General features: G+C 58.8%; 3 protein-coding genes across 18 annotated transcripts; all 3 read right to left on the bottom strand.

The window, feature by feature from the left end:
• Positions 1 to 7,034: 7,034 nt before the first annotated feature.
• On the bottom strand, positions 7,035 to 17,614 carry LOC134806913 (MAPK regulated corepressor interacting protein 1). 16 transcript variants are annotated; one of them, XM_009433522.4, is made up of 8 exons: positions 17,529 to 17,614; positions 14,190 to 14,628; positions 10,999 to 11,134; positions 9,114 to 9,169; positions 8,902 to 9,020; positions 8,030 to 8,131; positions 7,827 to 7,929; positions 7,035 to 7,525 (listed from the first exon to the last, which is right to left on the bottom strand). In XM_009433522.4, exons 3-7 carry the CDS (start codon positions 11,011 to 11,013, stop codon positions 7,865 to 7,867), a joined length of 357 nt encoding a protein of 118 aa, XP_009431797.1. In that variant the 5' UTR covers positions 11,014 to 11,134; positions 14,190 to 14,628; positions 17,529 to 17,614; the 3' UTR covers positions 7,035 to 7,525; positions 7,827 to 7,864. The 16 variants fall into 16 exon arrangements, with proteins under 16 accessions (XP_009431797.1, XP_063655511.1, XP_063655510.1 ...); XM_063799441.1 differs by lacking the exons at positions 10,999 to 11,134; positions 17,529 to 17,614 and adding exons at positions 15,054 to 15,148; positions 15,513 to 16,886; XM_063799440.1 differs by lacking the exons at positions 10,999 to 11,134; positions 17,529 to 17,614 and adding exons at positions 15,054 to 15,151; positions 15,513 to 16,886.
• On the bottom strand, positions 9,176 to 10,992 carry MCRIP1 (MAPK regulated corepressor interacting protein 1). The gene has a single exon (XM_063799433.1). It carries the CDS (start codon positions 10,683 to 10,685, stop codon positions 10,158 to 10,160), a length of 528 nt encoding a protein of 175 aa, XP_063655503.1. The 5' UTR covers positions 10,686 to 10,992; the 3' UTR covers positions 9,176 to 10,157.
• A 177-nt stretch (positions 17,615 to 17,791) lies between the features above and the next one.
• On the bottom strand, positions 17,792 to 19,372 carry PPP1R27 (protein phosphatase 1 regulatory subunit 27). The gene is made up of 3 exons (XM_523747.7): positions 19,058 to 19,372; positions 18,796 to 18,946; positions 17,792 to 18,147 (listed from the first exon to the last, which is right to left on the bottom strand). Exons 1-3 carry the CDS (start codon positions 19,245 to 19,247, stop codon positions 18,024 to 18,026), a joined length of 465 nt encoding a protein of 154 aa, XP_523747.3. The 5' UTR covers positions 19,248 to 19,372; the 3' UTR covers positions 17,792 to 18,023.

The following is a 19,372-nucleotide window of genomic DNA, read 5'->3' on the forward strand; positions in this document are numbered from 1 at the left end:
TGTGTGTGCATGGGCTGGGGAAGGAGCCAGTCAGGTGCCCCTGCTCTGAGATGCTGCTGGGAGGTGCTGCTGGGCCCTGGGGGAAGGGGTGCTCACAGCCCCTGCCTGGGCCACGTGGGCTGGAGCCGCTCAGGCAGAGCCGGACTAATTGGGGCAAATGAGGGGACAGGAGGCCTCTGAGGAAAGGTAAATAGAATTACTCACCCGCCAGGCACCGGGGCCCTCCTGGGGGGGCCCTCACCCTGCCACCCACCACAGGGCCTGCATGCAGCAGGGAGGGAAGTGAGCTGATTAGGCAAGGCTGGATCCTTCTGGGGCCCTGGGGTTGCTGTGATTGGGACGGCAAGGCCAGGAGACGGTCCCCTGAGCTGCACCTGCTGGAGGCCTGTGATCTCAGACCTTAAGGCTTCAGGCCAGCTCTACGCCCCTCCGGCCTCAGGTCCTGGCTCTCCTCCGAGCCCTGGATGCCCGGGTGCCTGTGTGGGCACGAGGCTGCTCCGAGTCAGCACACGGAGGTGGACATTCTCCTTCATGCCAGCTGAGCTCAGGGCTGGTGACTGCCCTGGGGAAACTGCCCCTCACCTGGGACCTCCTGACAGCCCTCCCCATTCCCGAGTCCCTCTGCCCTTGTCCTCTTTCACCCCTGTCCCGCCCTCATCCCTAAGGGAACTGGAGCAGGCTGGTGGAGTTGGGCGGAGTTGGGGACTGGCAGGGGGTGGACTCACCCAGGCAATAAACACTGGCCCTAACCAGGCAGTCCTGCAGGCAGGTAGGTGGAGGGACTGTTTTTTTTTTTTTCTTTTTTGGAGATAGAGTCTCACTCTGTTGCCCAGGTTGGAGTGCAGTGGCAGGATCTTGGCTCACTGCAAACTCCGCCTCCCAGGTTCAAGTGATTCTCTGCCTCAGCCTCCCAAGTAGCTGGGTCTACAGGCGCCCGCCACCACGCCTGGCTAATTTTTGTATTTTTAGTAGAGACGAGGTTTCACCATGTTGGCCAGGCTGGTCTCGAACTCCTGACCTCAGGTGATTCGCCCGCCTTGGCCTCCCAAAGTGCTGGGATTACAGGCATGAGCCACTGCACCCAGCCTCATTTGTTTAGTTTTCTATGTACTAGTCACTAATCAAGTCCTGAACCCTCTCCTCTAAATATTAGTGCACTCAATCCCTTTCATCCCCTTGAGGGTGTCTCTGCTGAGCCTTCTGTCTGGCTCAAGTTCCCCTATTCCTGTGACGCACCCCTGACTCTCCTACATTTGGTCCTTCATGTAGTTCGTGTCTTCCTTTTTCCTGGTCTCCACTCTCATTTTAGTAGTATTTTTGTGTCCACAGACACCAGATTCCAGGGGATCAAAGTCATCTCCCTCCCAGCCAGGCACACACAGCACCCAACTCTTGCAGATACCCCTTTGGGATGCCGGGCATCACATACCTGCCTGTAATCCCAGCTACTAGGGAGGCTAAGGCAGGAGAATCGCTTGAACCTGGGAGGCGGAGGCTGCTGTGAGCCAAGATGGCGCCATTGCACTCCACCCTGGGTGACAGAGCAAGACTCCGTCTCAAAAAAAAAAAAAAAAAAAAAAAGAAAGAAAAAAAAAGAAAAAACCAAGCAAATGAAAAAAGAAGGCAATTAATAATTCCAAAGAAAAGAAAAATTTGGGCAGAAAAGAACAAAACAAGCAGAATTTACCACGACTCAGCTCTGAATACAAACACAGACATCATAATGTAAACACCAACACTGATACAACCAGAATCATGGGAGAAAAAAGATCTAGGGAGGGTGGTGGACGGGAATATCATGTATGTACTGGGGGTAGGGGAGAGAATAAATGGGAAAAATCAAGAATAATTCACGTTAGAAATAAAAATACAGAGCAAAATTTTAAAATGCAAAGAATGAGGTGGAGTTCAAAGTGGTCACCTCGGGGCCGGGCGCGGTGGCTCACGCCTGTGATCCCAGCACTTTAGGAGGCTGAGGCGGGCGGATCACAAGGCCAGGAGTTTGAGACCATCCTGGCTAACAAGGAGAAACCCCATCTCTACTAAAAATTAGCCGGGCGTGGTGGTGGGTGCCTGTAGTCCCAGCTACTCGGGAGGCTGAGGCAGGAGAATGGCATGAACCCCGGAGGCGCAGCTTGCAGTGAGCCGAGATCGCGCCATTGCACTCCAGCTTGGGCAACAGAGTGAGACTCCGCCTCAAACAAAACAAAACAAAAAAACAAAGTGGTCATCTCTAGGCAAGGTGGGTGGGAGATGGCTAGGGCTGCAGGTCCACTACGTGAGCTGGCTCAGCCTATCCCCAGACACCCTGGCAGTACTCAGCCCCGGGTCCTCCCCCCGCACTCACTCAGCCCCGGGTCCTCCCCTGCCTGCTCTTTCTCTGACCTTGCCCTCCACTCTTCCTTTTTCTTCTTTCTCTCCCTGTTGTGTCCAGGAACCAGGCACCACCCTCATTTCTTCTGGATCAATCTTTAAAAACCAGCAGTGCTCAGCTAACTCTTCATCTATCTCCCCCGACTTGGGGCCCTGCTGAATCCACGCTTTAGACCCAGCTATCAGCTCGGCATGTACAGCTGGATGTCCACACCGAGCTGCTCACCCTGTACCCAGCTTCTTCCTCCCACTGTCCACTGCAGAAGCCTCCTAACAGGACCCCTGCTGCTACCCCGGACCCTGCAACCCATTCCCACACAGCAGCCAGCTGCTTTGACACCCGGAGTCTCCTATGAATCCGATGAGGCCTCTGCACCACACCTCATTCTACAGAAGCACAGGGGAGACAGGGGTCTGTTGACACCACAGAGATGCAGCTGGCCAAAGGCAGAAGGTGGGGTACACGACTGTCAAACGCCAGGGGTCCTTACACGAATGGTGGAAAAAGAGGGGCACGTTACGGATAGAGGCTCGGGACACATGGGCGCCGCCTTCCCATGCTGCCGGCAACCCACCAGGAACCTATTAATTTAGTCATTTGGGAAATGTGAGCTGGGTGTATCGGCTATTAGGAAATTGTTCATGCTCAATAAGTATTAATTACAATTTTCATAAGAGCTTAACCCCCCTGAAAGAGGTCACTGTTTCCTCACTTGTAAATTGGGATACTAAAACCTGCCCCATGGAGTTGCCAGAGTGACATGTGTGTGCGTGCACACCAACAGTACACAGCAGATAGTGACATGTGTGCACGCCAACACTACACAGCATAGTGACTTGTGCGTGCACGCCAACACTACACAGCAGATAGTGACACGTGCGTGCACGCCAACAGTACACAGCAGATAGTGACACGTGCGTGCACGCCAACACTACACAGCAGATAGTGACACGTGCGTGCACGCCAACACTACACGGCAGATAGTGACATGTGCGTGCACGCCAACACTACACGGCAGATAGTGACTTGTGCGTGCACGCCAACACTACACGGCAGATAGTGACTTGTGTGTGCACGCCAACACTACATGGCAGATAGTGACTTGTGTGTGCACGCCAACACTACACGGCAGATAGTGACATATGTGTGCACGCCAACACTACACGGCAGATAGTGACATGCGCGTGCACACCAACACTACACAGCAGATAGTGATGTGTGTGCACACCAACACTACACAGCAGATAGTGACATGCGCGTGCACACCAACACTACACAGCAGATAGTGATGTGTGTGCACACCAACACTACACAGCAGATAGTGACATGCGCGTGCACACCAACACTACACAGCAGATAGTGATGTGTGTGCACACCAACACTACACAGCAGATAGTGACATGCGCGTGCACACCAACACTACACAGCAGATAGTGACGTGTGTGCACACCAACAGTACACAGCAGATAGTGACGTGTGTGCACACCAACAGTACACAGCAGATAGTGACGTGTGTGCACACCAACAGTACACAGCAGTGATGTGTGTGCACACCAACACACAGCAGATAGTGATGTGTGTGCACACCAACACTACACAGCAGATAGTGACATGTGCGTGCACACCAAGAGTACACAGCAGATTGTGACGTGTGTATGCACGCCAACGGTACAACACGCAACAGTTGCAGTTGCCTCATTTCCCCAAGTCGCCCTCACTGCAGAAAGGGGAGTGTCTCCAGCTGCTTAGTCCAGCAGCCTCCAGGATTGGGTGAGGGTCGGAGGGCCCCGGTGTCCTGCATGGACAAGGCAGTGGCAGCAGGGCTGAAGGACAGGCTGGGGTGGGAGGACCGCAACCCTCTGGGATCGGGCCCCACGGTCAGCTCCCGCAGCCCAGGGGAGAGGTGCCCACTCTAGCAGCCCTTTATGTGCTCCTCAAGCTGAAAGTAGAGACCCCGTTTTGTGACTACACTGAGTTCTCACGCCATTAGGCAAACTGCTGGGGTAAGACCACGCTGTGGCCCCTGCAGAGCTGACCTCACTGGGTGGTCCACCGAAGAGGGGATGGGAGGGCAAGTTTGCTTCAGGGTCAGAGGTCCGGTCCCGGTGGGTGCACCTCCCCAGCCCTCAGGTAGGTTAGGCCCCCTCTCCCGCGTCCCCTCCCCCTCCTCACCCCAATCCCCATCCCCCATGTGGTGCATCGGACTGGAGCGTGAAGGGGTGGGGCCTCCAGCAACACCGTGGGCTCAGCGCTCCCCACAGGCTCCTACCCTCCTGCCCAGCATGTGCCTGGCCAGGCCGGCCCCCTCCTCTGAAGGGTTCTTGGCAGAAAGATCTCCAAATTGAAGGTTTCTGGTGGCAGGCCCAGGTGCTGGGGCCATACCTGGGGGAGCTCCACCCCCCGGCTGTAGGTAGGGAAGGCCCGGATTCCAGGGCCCAGTGTAAGATGACCCAGGTGAGCCCAAATCAGGTCCATCTCTTAACACAAGGAGCTCCCTCGGCACCTCCTGTGTGCTACACAGGGGTCCCAGCACCCATGCAGGGGAGAGGCCTTTGGATCACCACAGCCCACACTCTGTACAGAGGGATAAACTACTGCTTTGCCTGTAGAGTAGCCACTCTTTTATTTATTTTTTTCTTTTTCTTTTTTTTTTTTTTTGAGACAGAGTCTTGCTCTGTTGCCCAGGCCGGAGTGCAGTGGCGCAATCTCAGCTCACTGCAACCTCCGCCTCCCGGGTTCAAGTGATTCTCCTGCCTCAGCTTCCCGAGTAGCTGGGATGATAGGTGCCTGCCACCACACCCAGCTAATTTTTATGTTTTTAATAGAGACGGGGTTTCACTGTGTTAGCCAGGATAGTCTCAATCTCCTGACCTTGTGATCCACCCGCCTCAGCCTCCCAAAGCGATGGAATCACAGGCGTGAACCACCGCACCCGGCCCTAACTTTTCTATTTTTAGTAGAAATGGGGTTTCACCATATTGGCCAGGTTGGTCTCAAACTCCTGACCTTGTGATCCGCCCGCCTCAGCCTCCCAAAGTGCTGGAATTACAGGCGTGAACCACCGCACCTGGCCCCTTTTAATAAATTTGCTTAAAAAAAAAAAGAACCCAAAGGCTGGGCACGGTGGCTCACGCCTGTAATCCCAGCACTTTGGGAAGCCGAGGAGGGTGGATCACAAGGTCAGGAGATTGAGACCATCCTGGCTAACACGGTGAAACCCTGTCTCTACTAAAAATACAAAAAGTCGGCCGGGCATGGTGGCGCTCGCCTGTAGTCTCAGCTACTCGGGAGGTTGAGGCAGGAGAATCGCTTGAACCCAGGAGGTGGAAGTTGCAGTAAGCCAAGCTCACGCCATTGCACTCCAGCCTGGGTGACAAAGCAAGACTCCGTCTCAAAAACAAACAAACAAACAAAAACACCAAAAACCAGAAAACCCGGAGGGGTAAATTGAGGCAGGCTGGCCGCGTGCCAGGCCCCAGACTGCAGAGCCCAGGCTCCCCACTGAAGGCTGAGGGTCGCGCTTGCTGTGTGAGGCTCAGCACCTTGTCAAGTGCACCCACACGGTGACTCCTGGGGGTAGCAGCACCAAGCACTGTGCCACCCGGGATGTAGTCATCACCACCTGAAGAAACCAAGGCTGACTCCAACCTGCTCACAGCCACGGTGTAGCAATGGCCTGGCCAGGGCTCAAGCCTACCCCTCCTCCTCCTGGGAATCTGGGAACCCCATGTTTGAGTGGGCCCCCCACTGCAGGACCTCTGCTGGCCCTTGCAGCTACCACTGTACAGAAGGTGCACAGGGCAGGGCCTTGTCCCCAAGAGGCTCGGTGAGTGGAGAGCACATGGCATGAGGACCGCTGTGAGCCGCCTGCCCCTCATCCCCGTGGTGGTGTCCCCCAAGCTGCATCGGCTCGACAGGGGGAGGCAGCCTGGGTCACCCTAGCCTGGTGGGCACTCGAAACGCTCCTCGAAGGACTCACAGGCCCCACGGGGGCCAGGTAAGGCCGTGTGTTTACAGGGAGTTGGCTCGGGGCTGGGTACTGCTGTGCACACTGGCTGCCAGGCAGCAGCTGGGCTGGTTTATTACTGGAACACCCTCCCCTGCTCCTCCTCCCCGGGGAGGCCAGCCCTGTGCCAGCATCTCCTGCACCAGCCCACCCACCAGGAGGCGCCTGTGGGGCCACTCTTCTGGGAAAGCGTGTTCCTGGAATAAATTCTGGTTTCGCTTCCAACAGGAACAGGAATAGAGCTCCCTGTCTGGCCTGCCAGGGCAGCTTGCAGGTTTGAAGGTCAAGTGCACGTGGCTCTCTCCTGGGCCCAGCGGCACCCCCTTCTTCTGGACAGGGGAGGAGCCAGCTCCTAGAGGGGCCACAGTGCCCCAGAGGGTGGGCTCAGGGTGGCGCCTACCACCTCTGCAGCCCCCTGGGGAGCCCCTGTGGCAGAACAAGGGTAGTGGTATCAGGCAGCCCAGCCTCTCCCTCCAGAATGCCCTCCCTGCCACCACCTGCCCTAGGAGACCTGAGCACGCCCAGTGGCTTAGACTGAGAATTTCTGGGCTTCAGAAGCCTTCGCCATGATCTGGGGTTTCCAGCCCTGCCCGGGAGCTGGCTGTGCATGTGTGCCGCAGGGGCAGAGGCCTGACAGACCACCAAGAGGCCACGCCCAGTGCCGCCGCCTTTATTCACAGACCCTCGAGCTCCACAGCCACACAGACACTTGGCTTTCAGAGGGCACAGGAAGAAAAAGGGACCTGGTGACCTTCCCAGCACACCCCAGAGCCAAGACAGACCCAGCAGCAGCACCTCAGGGTCAGCCTGGGTGCCCCTGCGCAGGGGCCACTGTGACCGCAGACACCAGGAGGCCAGGCCTGGTTGCTGGGGACCCTCTTGGGGGGCCCGGCAGTATCCTAGGCCCAAAGAGCTGGTGCCATCTTGAAGCTGATTCAGGGAAGAGGCCAGGCTGGACGGTAGGGGTAGGTGTGAGAAGCTCCCCAGCATGTCCAGGCCACGGGAGCAGCAAGGGTCTGCGGGGAGCCCAGGCTGGATGGGGTGGGGCTGCCCTTGTCCTGTATCCTGACCACTTCAAGGACAAAACCAGCCCAGTCCCAGCAGCCTGGGAGGCAGCAGAGGCTCCTTCTTCTCCCCTCCTGATCCTGCAGTGGCCAGGGGCAGGAGGGTGAGGGGAGAGGAGAGAGGTCAGGTCAGGGCCCCTGGGGGCCAGGCAGCTTCAAAAATGCAGCCAGGTGGCTGGGGGAGGGCAGGAGGGTGGGCAGGGCCCAGACCCCCATGATGGGGGCAGCCTGAGACCCCCAAGGATGAAGGAAGGGGGCTTGGGAAGGAGAGGCAGGCCTCAGCCGTCAGTCACGCCAGTGCTGGGGTCTGCAGCCCGCTGGAGCAAGGCACCCCCATCCCAGGGGCAGGGCCACAGGACAGGAGGGAACCAACACCTCGCACCCTGATCTTCCGGAGGCCGGGGAGGGGTGCCGGGCGCTCTAGGACTTCTTGGCATCCTGCGTGCTCCGGCGCTTCAGGTCACTCAGGTCGATGGGCTTGAAGGCTGCCAGGGGACAACGCGGTAGGTGGTGGGCACAGGCCCCTCCTGCCCATGAGGCCCGGCCTGCCGGCCCAGCCCTGCCCCCAGGTCAGCCCCCACTCACTCTTCAGGCTGGGGTTAGGGACCTTCTCCACATACTCCTCCACCAGGCCCCGCTCGCCACCCGGCACCTGGCCTCGCAGGTCTCGCTCCACACCCTGCCAGGCTGCAGAGGCAGAGAGTGGTGTGCTCAGGACCCCCTGCCCCAGGGGGTGGCATCCACGTCACGAGAGTGCCTGCCCTCAGCTCCTGCCCTCCCAGATCCTCTTCTCCCTCAGAAGTGTCCTCCATGCTCCCCCACAGCCCTCTGCCCACCCCAGCCTCACTCACCTGCAGACCCCGTCCCTGCTCCTCTGGCAGGCCTGTCCCTTCCCCGCAAGATGACCAGGACTGTGGTCAGAGGGACCCCTATGACCCCACCCCAGGCTTCCCTGCGCCTCGGAGGCAGCGCATCCTCCTCAGCTAGGCCTCTATCTTTCCCACCTCATCCACGCACCTCCCCAGCCCCAGCACATGGCACACTCCCCAATCCCAGACAACCACCTCCCGGCCACTTCTGCAACACGCCCGTTCATGGCTGGATGCGTGCCTGTCTGTCTTCAAAGGCCCCTCCCTTTCCCCAGCAAACTCCTCCAGTGCTGCTAGCATGGATGACTGGCTCCCAATGCGGCCTCTATCTGCGGCATGGCCCACCCCCAGCCCCTCCTCCCGGGCTCCCCCCATGATCAGAACCAGGTCTCCTCTCTACACAAGGTCCCCTCGGCCACCCCTACCCGTCTGGGCCCTGAAGGCTGTGGACACAGTGATGGGGCTATCTGTGCCCTGGAGGGGCAGGGGCAGGGGCCGCTGGAGGTTCCTCGGAGCGTGGGTCCTGGGCTGGGGGCAGAGCTGACTCCGTCAAGGACAGGGCAGGAGCTGTGTGGCAGGCGCACCCACCTTCATAAATGAAGCGGACGTTCTCCTCGTGGGCTGGGGTGAAGATCTCGCTGCTGCTGGGTGGGGAGCGGGGGCTGCTGGTCCTCTTGCCGTTGTACACGACTCTGGAGACGGGGGAGCTGGGGGAGCCTGGCGCATGAGACAGGGCACACAGCAGGGTGGGAGCCCACACCCCGCCCCGGTGGAGACCAGCCCACCTGCCTGAGACCCACCTGGTCATCGCGGGGGCGTCTGATCCTAGCGCTCCACCGCCAGATCCCCTCAGCCTCTGAAACAGAAGCCAGCGCAGGCGTGGGACGCAGGGCCACCCTCTCCATCCCAGAAGGAGCGGGAGGCGCAGGGCACACCTGCCTCCTCCCTTCAGATGTGAACAAAGTGCATGGTCCCTCTGCCTACCAGGGTGTCCCCCACAGGCTGGGGTCCAGCCACAGGCAGCCAGTGGGCTCCAGGCAACCCTACGACGTAGCAGAGAGCTGGCCAGACGAGCCAGACACACACACGACTTGAAGCGATCAAGCCCGCTCAGTGGCCTTGATCCTCCACGTCTCAGGCTCAGACGTGGAGGCCTCAGCCCCAGCACTGGGAGCACCGTGGCCAGAGCCCCTCCCCACGTGGGCTGGTGGGGCCGTCAGTATCTCTGATGTCCGGCTGCCTCTCACTGCAGCAGAGGGCCTGCAGCCCCTCAGGAAACTGACCCTGCTCTCCCTGGTGCAGGGCTGGGCACACGGCTTCTGCTGAGCCTTGATTTCCTTTCTGTAAAACGGGGATGAGCTTCCTAAAGGTGATCCCAGCTCCCCGGCACCTACCCAGGTCCAGCTTCCTGGTTCCCTAGAGCATGAGCCACATCAGTACCCTGGAGATGGAACCAAACTCCAGCTCCCCTGGTGGGCAGAGAGGGTGGCCCTGGAGGAAGCTGCTGGGCCTGACCTGGTGACCAAGACACTGGGCTGCCGCCCGTTTATGGCCTCTCAGCCTAGGGGAATCCACGGCTCTGGAAAAACGGAGTCTATTTTGAGGCTCAGACGCTCACATTGGCAGGCTGGACAGTGTCCCCACTCCAGCTGAGGACACACAACCCCAAGGTGGGGAAGCCGACAGGGCTGGTCTCCAGCCTGCCCTGCTCCAGAGGGGGCAACTCCAGGTTCTGGGGGAGGGGAGTCCCAGGATTCCCAGGAGGGGGCTTTGAGCACAAGCAACTCCCCTGCCCACCCAGAGGCCCAAGGCTGCAGATACTCCAGGGCACACGGCTGCAGCCCTCACAGAGGGCCAGGAGCACTGAGGCTTCGAGTCCTCTCTGGCTCGTTCCGCCTCATGTCAATGGTCCAGCCTTCAAACACCACGTGATAAGAATCCCACGGCTCAAGGGCAAAATCAGCAAAGAGCAGAAAACCAGCTCCCAGCCCTGGAACTCTGTGCCCCATCCCAGGCCAGGAGTGGGGTCCAAAAAGGGCCAGGGGCTCCCCACCCACGGCAGCACCCAGTTTGCTCACAAAGTCACCTCTCCTTTCTTGGACTCTGGGATCTCTCTGCCCAGTCCTCCTGCCAGGGACTCCAGCCCACGAACACCAGAGCATGGAGGGAAAGGCCTGTTTGGGTTGAGGGTCCCACAGGGACATGCTGCCTGCTGGGAAGCTCCCGTTACAGAGAAAGGCAGAGCTCAGGTAACAGGTAGACTGGCCAGCCCCCTGCCTCGCCCCCTGCTGGCTCTCACCACTGACCGACTGCTGCTTTAGGGGTACCTGCCTCCCAGCCTGCCCTCTCCCGTGGCTCTTCTCCCCATGCATCCTCTGCCTCCAGTGGCCACTTGGCCTTTATGCAGCCACACCTTTGGCCTGGGGTCCCCCTGCTGGGTTCGGTTGTCACTCCTGCCCCAGATCCCACTGATTGCCCCACATCCTCCCAAGCAACTACCCTTCCGGGGCTCCCTTTGCCTTGTGTGCACGCACACACACACACACACACCTGCCCACACATACCTATCTGCACACACCTTAGCTGAATACATCTGCCACACACATGCATACACACAACCGCCCGCACACACCTCTCTGTACACACCTGCCCACACACATGCGGCACACACCCATATGAACACACCTGGTGTGGCAGCATGCACTTGTAGTCCCAGCTACTCAGAGGCTAGGGTGGGAAGACTGCTTGAGCCCAGGAGGTCAAGGCTGCAGTGAGCCAAGATCGTGGCACTGCACTCCAGCCCAGGCAACGGAGCAAGACCCTGTGTCAAAAAAAAAAAAAGCCCAGGCGCGGTGGCTCACGCCTGTAATCCCAGCACTTTGGGAGGCCGAGGTGGCTGGATCACAAGGTCAGGAGTTCAAGACCAGCCTGGCCAATATGGTGAAACCCTGTCTCTACTAAAAATACAAAAATTAGCCGGATGTGGTGGCGGGCACCTGTGGTCCCAGCTACTCGGGAGGCTGAGGCAGGAGAAGTGCTTGAACCTGGGAGGCGGAGGTTGCAGTGAGCCGAGATCGTGCCACTGCACTCCAGCTTGGGCGACAGAGCAAGACTCCGTCTTAACAACAACAACAAAAAAAGCCAGGTACGGTTGCTGGCCTATTAAAATAGACCTGTAATCCCAACACTTTGGGAGGCTAAAGAGGGCAGATCACTTGAGCCCAAGAGTTCAAAACCAGCCTGGGCAACATGGCAAAATCCCATTTCTTTTATTTATTTATTTATTTATTTATTTATTTGAGATGGAGTCTCGCTCTGCTGCCCAGGCTGGAGTGCAGTGGCGCCATCTTGGCTCACTGCAAGCTCCGCCTCCCGGGTTCACGCCATTCTCCCACCTCAGCCTCCCAAGTGGCTGGGACTACAGAAGCCCGCCACCACGCCCAGCTAATTTTTTGTATTATTAGTAGAGACGGGATTTCATCCTGTTAGCCAGGATGGTCTCGATCTCCTGACCTTGTGATCCACCCACCTGGGCCTCCCAAAGTGCTGGGATTACAGTCGTGAGCCACCATGCCCGGCCGGCAAAATCCCATTTCTACAAAAATATAAAAACTTTGGCAGGAGTGATGGCTGAGGTGGTAGGATTGCTTGAGCCTGGGAGGTGGAGGCTGTGGTGAGCCATGATCATACCATGGCACTCCAGCCTGGGAGACAGAGGGAGACTCTGTCTCTAAGTAAATAAATTTAAAACCCCATAAATATATACACCTATTGTGCACCCATACATTTTTTTTTTTTTTTGAGACGGAGTCTCGCTCTGTCGTCCAGGGTGGAGTGCAGTGGCGCGATCTTGGCTCACTGCAAGCTCCGCCTCCCGGGTTGACGCCATTCTCCTGCCTCAGCCTCTCGAGTCGCTGGGACTACAGGCGCCCACCACCACGCCCAGCTAATTTTTTCTATTTTTAGTGGAGATGGGGTTTCACTGTGTTAGTCAGGATGGTCTCGATCTCCTGACCTCGTGATCCACCTGCCTCGGCCTCCCAAAGTGCTGGGATTACAGGTGTGAGCTACCACGCCCAGCCGCACCCATACAGTGTTTTAAGTCAACAAGGAGTCCCGTTTGCCTCCTGTTAGGAAAAGAAATGTACCCACACCCTCAACACCACAGGCTGTGTCCTCTAAGTCTTCCCAGACACGAAGAGCCTTCTTCCTCCAGCTCAGGGACCCCCAGGGCCTCACACTGCCCCCCCACCCCCCGACCCTGCACACATAGCCCCAGGCTTTCCTGGATGTGCCAGCAGTTCCAAGAGGCCAGGGGCCTGCTGTCCCCCTGGAAGCACAAGAAACGGTTCTGCAGCTCATTCAGCCTCACTGCCTCCTGGGGCCCTGCCAAGGAGCTGGGTGCCCAATTCTGACCCAGAAGTAATTTTCCATTAAAAATCAAGTATCTGTGCACAACCTATGACCCAGCCATTCTGCTCCTAGGTACACACACCCAAGATGTGTACAAGGACAGCTGGAGAATTTCACTTGTAATTACCCAAAGGGAAGAGCCACCGCAGAAGGGTAGCAATGCACACCTGGCCTATTCCCATAAGGGAATCAGCAGCCAGAGGCGGCACCACAGCCCCCACGCAGAGACGGACACCAAGCACAAGAGGCAGGACCTGAGGGGCCACAGACAGGCCCTGGGACACATGGCATGGGAGGAAGCTGCAGAGGGCCGAGGCATGGACATAACTGGAGCCGGGGCCAGGACGGTGTCTGTGAGGGCAGGAAGGAGCCATCCACGGAGAGGGCTGGAGGTCAAGCGAGCTCTGAACCAAGAGGTCACCATGGAGCCACAATAAGGCCTCCAACAACCTCAGCGGGGCGGCCTAGCATAGTGAGGCACACAGCTGAGGGGGGAGGGCAGGAAGTGTGGCTGGCAGGCAGCTCAGCCCTAGCTCAGGCCCGGTGGGCAGCAGGCTGGTGTCTGGCTAAGCAGAGGGGACCCTGAGGCACAACATCCATGCATGGGGTCCCTGAGGTGGTGGATGTGGAGGGACCCAGGACCATAATGGGTGAGAGTGAGCAGGGGACAATGGCACAGGCCCAGAGAAGCGCCGGGGGCAGCCGGAAAAGACCCAGCACACGGCAGACGGCCACCTGAGGTGGCAGCCCCTGAGCCAGCAGGAGACTGACACCTCAGCTGCCCAGGTAAAGGGGAGTGGAGGCCTGACCGAGGCCGACCACAGGTGAAGGGTGGGAGGGAGGGGCTCCATTCAGCCCAGAGAGACAGCCCCACTTCAGAGGTCTCGAGACCCCACCCAGCCCGGCCCCCTGGCCTTCATCCCACCTGGGCCACCACCAGGGTGAGAGCAGCGAGGGAGGGTCAGGCGATGCCTCGGTCCCGTTTTCCTTCCCTCTTTCTGTCAGAATCAAGACCGAGCATGCCGATGTCCCGGCCACGGCCCCGTACTCCTCAGTCGCTACACCACACCCCACTGCCTCTGAGAGTTTTCTTTCATAGTTTTCATATTTTAATATCTTTGAAACTGGGCTGCGCCTGACAATTGCTATCACGTCAGAATTTAACCAATGGTGGTTTTTATTTCTCAATGTACTGTAAAATATAGCGCAGCTCACGATGGCTGGGGTCTCACATGGGAGGACCCTCGATGACACTCTCCTGGCCCAGGACCACCCTTCCAGAGCCCCTCAGGCTACATGGTCTTTAGGTATTTTCTCCCCTTCCCCTCAAAGTCTTCCACATCCCACGTCACCCCACCCCACCCAGTGCTGGGACAACCTCCAGTTCCAGACACCCAGCATCAGGACAGGTGGACACAGATGTCTACATGATCTTCCTGAAACCCTATCCCCAAGTCACTTACCACCAGGGTGTCACCCAGGCCCTCTGCTGCCAGCAAGCCCACTGTCCAGTCCCAGCTTGTTTTATCAGGTGTCACCTGCTGCTCCACTCCTGCCCCAACAGCCTTTGCCACAGGACTATCTGCCACCAGCCACACACAGCGCAGGCGACCTGCAAGTCTGTGCCTTCTGCAGGACCTGACTGCCTGCTTCCGTGGCTGTCCAGCCTACAGGGCCTGGCCTACTGGACTGCAGGTATTCCTCTGCTCTGGGGCCCCGGGCAAGCTCCTCTGAGCCTCAGCATCCTCATTCAAAGTGATGCAGCCCACAGGTAGGCTCGCCTGCTCCAATAGGGACGGAAGCACAGCGATGGAAAGCCGGCAGCTCAGTGAGGTCTCTGTGGCTCCTTATCCAATACGATGATGGACAGGACAAGCATGTGCCGTATGGTTCAACTGGATGCTGTTAAGAATGAAAGCGGCTGAGGCCAGGCGTGGTGGCTCACGCCTGTAATCCCAGCACGTTGGGAGGCTGAGGTGGGCAGATCACCTAAGGTCAGGAGTTCGAGACCAGCCTGGCCAGCATGGTGAAACCCCGTCTCTACTAAAAATACAAAAAGTAGCCAGGCGTGGTGGCAGTCGCCTGTAATCCCAGCTACTCAGGAGGCTGCGGCAGGAGAATCGCTTGAACCTGGGAGGCAGAGGTTGCAGTGAGCCGAGATCACGCCATTGCACTCCAGCTTGGGGGACAAGAGTGAGACTTCGTCTCAAAAAAAGAAAAAAGAAAGGGGCTAGATGTGGTGGTAATCCTAGCACTTTGGGAGGTCAGGAGTTCAAGACTGGCCTGGGCAACATAGAGCAACATCTCGACCAGGTGCGGTGACTCACGCCTGTAATCCTGGCACTCTGGGAGGCTGAGGTGGGCAGATCATAGGAGGTCAGGAGTTTGAGACCAGCCTGGGCAACATGGCGAAACCCCATTGCTACTAAAAAAAAAAAATACAAAAATTAGGCCAGGTGCAGTGGCTCATGCCTGTAATCCCAGCACTTTGGGAGGCCAAGGTGGAAGGATCATCTGAGGTCAGGAGTTCGAGACCAGCCTGGCCAACATACAGTGAAATCCCATCTCTACTAAAAAAAAAATACAGAAATTAGCTGGGCGTGGTGGCACATGCCTGTAGTCCCAGCTACTTGGGAAGCTAAAGCAGGAGAATCGCTTGAACCCAGGAAGCAGAGGTTACAGTGAGCCGAGATTGTGCCACTGCACTCCAGCCTGGGCAACAGAGCAAGACTCTGTCTCTCAAAAAAAAAAAAACAAAAAAATTAGCCAGGCATGGTGGTATGCACCTGTAATTCCAGCTTCTCAGGAGTCGGAGGCAGGAGAATCGCTTTATACCCAGGAGGCGCAGGTTGCAGTGAGCAGAGACCATGTCACTGCACTCCAGCTTGGGAAACAGAGACAGAGCAAGACTCTATCTCAAAACAAACAACAAACAAACAAACAAAAAAGGGCCCCATCTCTGCTCTCTGCCCTCAAAAAAAAAAAAAAAAGAACGAAAGGGATGCTGTTGATTATCAAGAATGAAACAACTCTTCTGGGTAAACTGGAATGTAGAGTCAGCCCACTCTTAGGGATGTGGAGGCCCAGAAAAGCACTGGGGACTGAAAGAAGAGACTGCCACCAGCCACAGCAAACACTTGTCGGGCTAAGGGCAGGGCAGCCACCACGCTGGGCCCTTACACACACTGCCCACATCCCCACAGCTGGACCAGAAAGATACCCTGAGAACTTCCAGTTCAGCGCTGAAGGAGCCTGCCACCAAGCAGCGGTGCCCCTCCCAGGGTCTCCGAGGCCACAGCAGTTGGGGCTCAGCCCGAATGCTGCAGCTGGCCTGAGCCTCCCAAAGTCTGCCTCCACTCTGCCTGCACCCTACAGCAGGTTTCTGGACTCCCTGAAAGACCCACTCCCTACTGATACCCATGTGGCTTTGCTCAGAGACTGGCCCTCCCTCCAGATAGGGAGGGGAGTCGCATTGGGTAGAACTATGTAGAACCTTCCTCCTACAGGGGACCCAAGGGCTTTAGAGACTTCCTGGTGGGGAGGGGACAGAACCCCAGTCTCTGGCCTCCCAGTCTCAAATTCTTTCCCCCACACAGCCACATGCCTAAGAACAGGCCATGAAGTAACACTCCAGCAACGTGACAATAGTGAGGTTCCAGAGTTAGAATCAGTGACGCCATCGCTAGTCACCATGCTCCTCCGGAGTTTCTGAGATTCAAAGTTTCTAAGACTCCACTTTCTCTTCGTGTTCTGTGTCTTTTTCAGCCAACGAGGCTAGAAAATGATCTACTGCCCAAGCAGGCGCACGAGGATACGGCTGTCACAGCTGCCACACTGGCACCTCGTGGTCCCTTGAAGACCGCCCAGGGAAAGCCTCTAAGCGCTGCACCACCTCCTCACCCTCTCCCCTGGGTGGTGGCAGCAACAGCCTGAGCGTGTGCGCCCTCCTCCCCATCCTGATCCCACTCAAACCACAACCTCCCCTGACTCGCCCCAAATCCAGCCCTGTCCTTTAGGAAGAGTTGGCTCTTCCTTCACGTCCCACTTCCCACGTTCTCGCCACATCCCACCCAAAGTCCACTCACTGGTCCCTGTTTACACCTCAGGGCCTTTGGTCAAGCTGTCTTCTCTGCCCAAAACTATCCTACTCATCCTTGGGGATCCAGCTGAAAGACCACCTTCCTGCGACGGCTACCCAGGGGCAGGAGGGAGAGAAGCACAGCCCGTGCCCCGTATGGCTCCCGCCCCCGCGGTCACAACCACCGCCCAGTGAGTGCCTAGAAGGCAGGCGGAGGCCCCGTTCTCCCCGTTAGGCCCAGCATCACCGCCCGGGGAGACGGGAAAGAGGGCAAGGCCGAAAAATGGACAGAAGAAGAATGCGGACGGCCGGGCCCGCGGCGCTCCGAGAATCGGAGGCATCCTCAGGCACGGTCCCTCCAGGAGACCGGGAAAGCGGGGCTCTGTCAGCCCCAAAGCCCCGACGGCGGCAGAAGGCTGGCCCGCTGCGAGCGTCCGGCGGCGCTGGGTCCCCGGCACCTGCCCCGGCCTGGGCGGGAAAGGCGCTCAGTCCGAGCCGCGCCCTCCCCACGCGCGCTCCCAGGCGCCCCGCGGGCCGCGCCCTCCTGCAGGTGCCGGGCCGGGAACGCGGGCCCCTCCCTCGGACCCCGGCTGCCCGGCCACTCCCCCGCGCCCGGCCCCGCCCGGCCCTGCAGGGCACCCGCGGCCGCGCGGCGACACCAGGGCGGGGCCCAGCCGCGCCCGCCCCGCCCCGTCCCCGCCGCCCGGCGCCGCACCCGCCTCACCTCGCCCCGACCCGCCGCCACCGCCTCTTCCAGCTGGGAGGCCCCGCCGGAAGTGACGCCACCGCTGGCTGCACAGGCGCAGGCGCAGCGCGCTCTCACGTGACCGCCCGGCTGGCGGAGGGCGGGGGCGGCAGGCCGGGATTCCAGTGCGGGGTTGGGGCTCGTGGCGGAAGCTCCGGACCTCTCTGGCCTGAACGGTGAGCGCCGCCGGCCACTGGGAGCGGCCAGAGCCCAGTAATCAGGACACCACCACAGGCACCACGTGTGTAGACCCAGGCCCCCTCACCTGGGAGTCACGTTTATTGAAAAAGTAAAAAGTGTCACAGTAAAAAATTCACCTGGAGACAAAGCCAGGCCTAGGAGGGGTGGCGGGGTCGTGGAGGGACGGGTCCGGCCGCCCCTGGCCCACGGGTGGGGCACGTGCTGGCCCATGGGCGACGCGCGGCTTCTCCAGGGAGGCGGCCCTGGGCGCGGGGGCGGGCGGGCAGAGCTGGCTCAGTCCATCGTGGTCCCTTTGAAGAGCTCCACCAGCTCCTTGTAGTCCGGGTCGATGAGGTCGGAGGGCAGGTCGCCATCGTCGTTGGTTGCATCCCTGTCCGCTCCCAGGGAGATAAGGTACCTGGAGTGTAAAGGTCGCTCTGGCTGAAGCGGGGAGGAGCCAGGAGAGTGCTCGCCCCAACCCGGGTCAGAGGGCCAGAGTCCTGGGGTCACCTGTGTGTCCCCCACCTTGGGGTCCTAAGGTCCGGGTAGGGTGAGGAGGAAGAAACCTGACCCTTTGGAAGCTGTGGCCAGCTTTTCAAGTTGGTTCTATTGAGGACAAAGGCAGAAACAGGATTCCAGAAGCCTCTAGGGTTTGCAGGGTTCTTTTTTTGTTTTTTTGTTTTTTGAGACAGAATTTCGCTCTTATCACCCAGGCTGGAGTGCAATGGCATGATCTCGACTCACGGCAACCTCCACTTCCCGGGTTCAAGTGATTCTCCTGCCTCAGCCTTGAGTAGCTGGGATTACAGGCGCGCGCCACCACGCGTGGCTAATTTTGTATTTTTAGTAGTGAGGGGGTTCTTGTCACGAACTCCTGACCTCAGGTGATCCGCCCACCTCGGCCTCCCAAAGTGCTGGGATTACAGGCGCAGGCGTGAGCCACCGCCCCCAGCCTCTAGGGTTCTTGCCGACACCACCCGGGCTACATTTTGGGGCCCCCATCCTGGGGACCCACTGAGGCCCGGAGGGGTCGGGTTCAAGCCTGTGTAGACCCAGGCCCCCTCACCTGGCTATGTCAGGGTACCCATCGCTGCAGGCAATGTGCAGGGGTGTCCAGCCCGCCTCATCTCGCTGGTGAATGTCAGCCCCGTATTTGACCAGCAGCTTCACGCATTCCAGGTTTCCAGAGAGCACGGCTTCATGCAAGGCGGCCAGGCCTGGGCAGGGAGGACGGGAGGGGTCAATACTGAGCCCCAGGTCGGGTCCTCCTTGCTGGCCTCCCCCACCACCCCCACAGGCCCTGGCCAGCTCTTCCAGGCCTTGCTCACCTGAGGGGTGGATGGTGGCCAGGGAGACTTTCCGAGTCCGGATGAAGCGCCCCACCTGCTCCAGGTCACCCTGCCGGATGTGGTCCAAGAACAGGACATCATTAGGGAAACGCACGCTGCGATCAGCCAGCATCCGCCGCCGCCGCTGCCGTGGGCTGTAGCGGGCATAGCGGGCAGTTCTGCTAGGCATCTTGGGCGCTGTGGGGCAGGTTGCCCCTGGGGACGCTACTGCACTGGGGTTAATAATGTATCCGGTCCCGACCAGATCAGCTTGAGGGCTCCTGTCGGACGAGCCTCGGCCTCTGACTTGCTTAT

Source organism: Pan troglodytes, chromosome 19, assembly GCF_028858775.2.
Source record: "Pan troglodytes isolate AG18354 chromosome 19, NHGRI_mPanTro3-v2.0_pri, whole genome shotgun sequence".
In the NCBI taxonomy this organism is placed as follows: domain Eukaryota; kingdom Metazoa; phylum Chordata; class Mammalia; order Primates; family Hominidae; genus Pan; species Pan troglodytes.

What these genes read in the sequence shown, in the direction of transcription:
- MCRIP1 (XM_063799433.1), bottom strand. Translation starts at nt 10,685, where the DNA reads ATGCATGGGGAGAAGAGCCACGGGAGAGGGCAGGCTGGGAGGCAGGTA.
- PPP1R27 (XM_523747.7), bottom strand. Translation starts at nt 19,247, where the DNA reads ATGCCTAGCAGAACTGCCCGCTATGCCCGCTACAGCCCACGGCAGCGG. An exon ending in GGCCACCATCCACCCCTCAG is followed by an intron (nt 18,947 to 19,057) that starts GTGAGCAAGGCC and finishes CTCCCTGCCCAG; the next exon opens with GCCTGGCCGCCTTGCATGAA. An exon ending in GGGTACCCTGACATAGCCAG is followed by an intron (nt 18,148 to 18,795) that starts GTGAGGGGGCCT and finishes TTTACACTCCAG; the next exon opens with GTACCTTATCTCCCTGGGAG.
- LOC134806913 (XM_009433522.4), bottom strand. An exon ending in GACGCCCCCGCGATGACCAG is followed by an intron (nt 9,021 to 9,113) that starts GTGGGTCTCAGG and finishes AGGCTCCCCCAG; the next exon opens with CTCCCCCGTCTCCAGAGTCG. An exon ending in CGTCCGCTTCATTTATGAAG is followed by an intron (nt 8,132 to 8,901) that starts GTGGGTGCGCCT and finishes CTGCCTCTGCAG; the next exon opens with CCTGGCAGGGTGTGGAGCGA.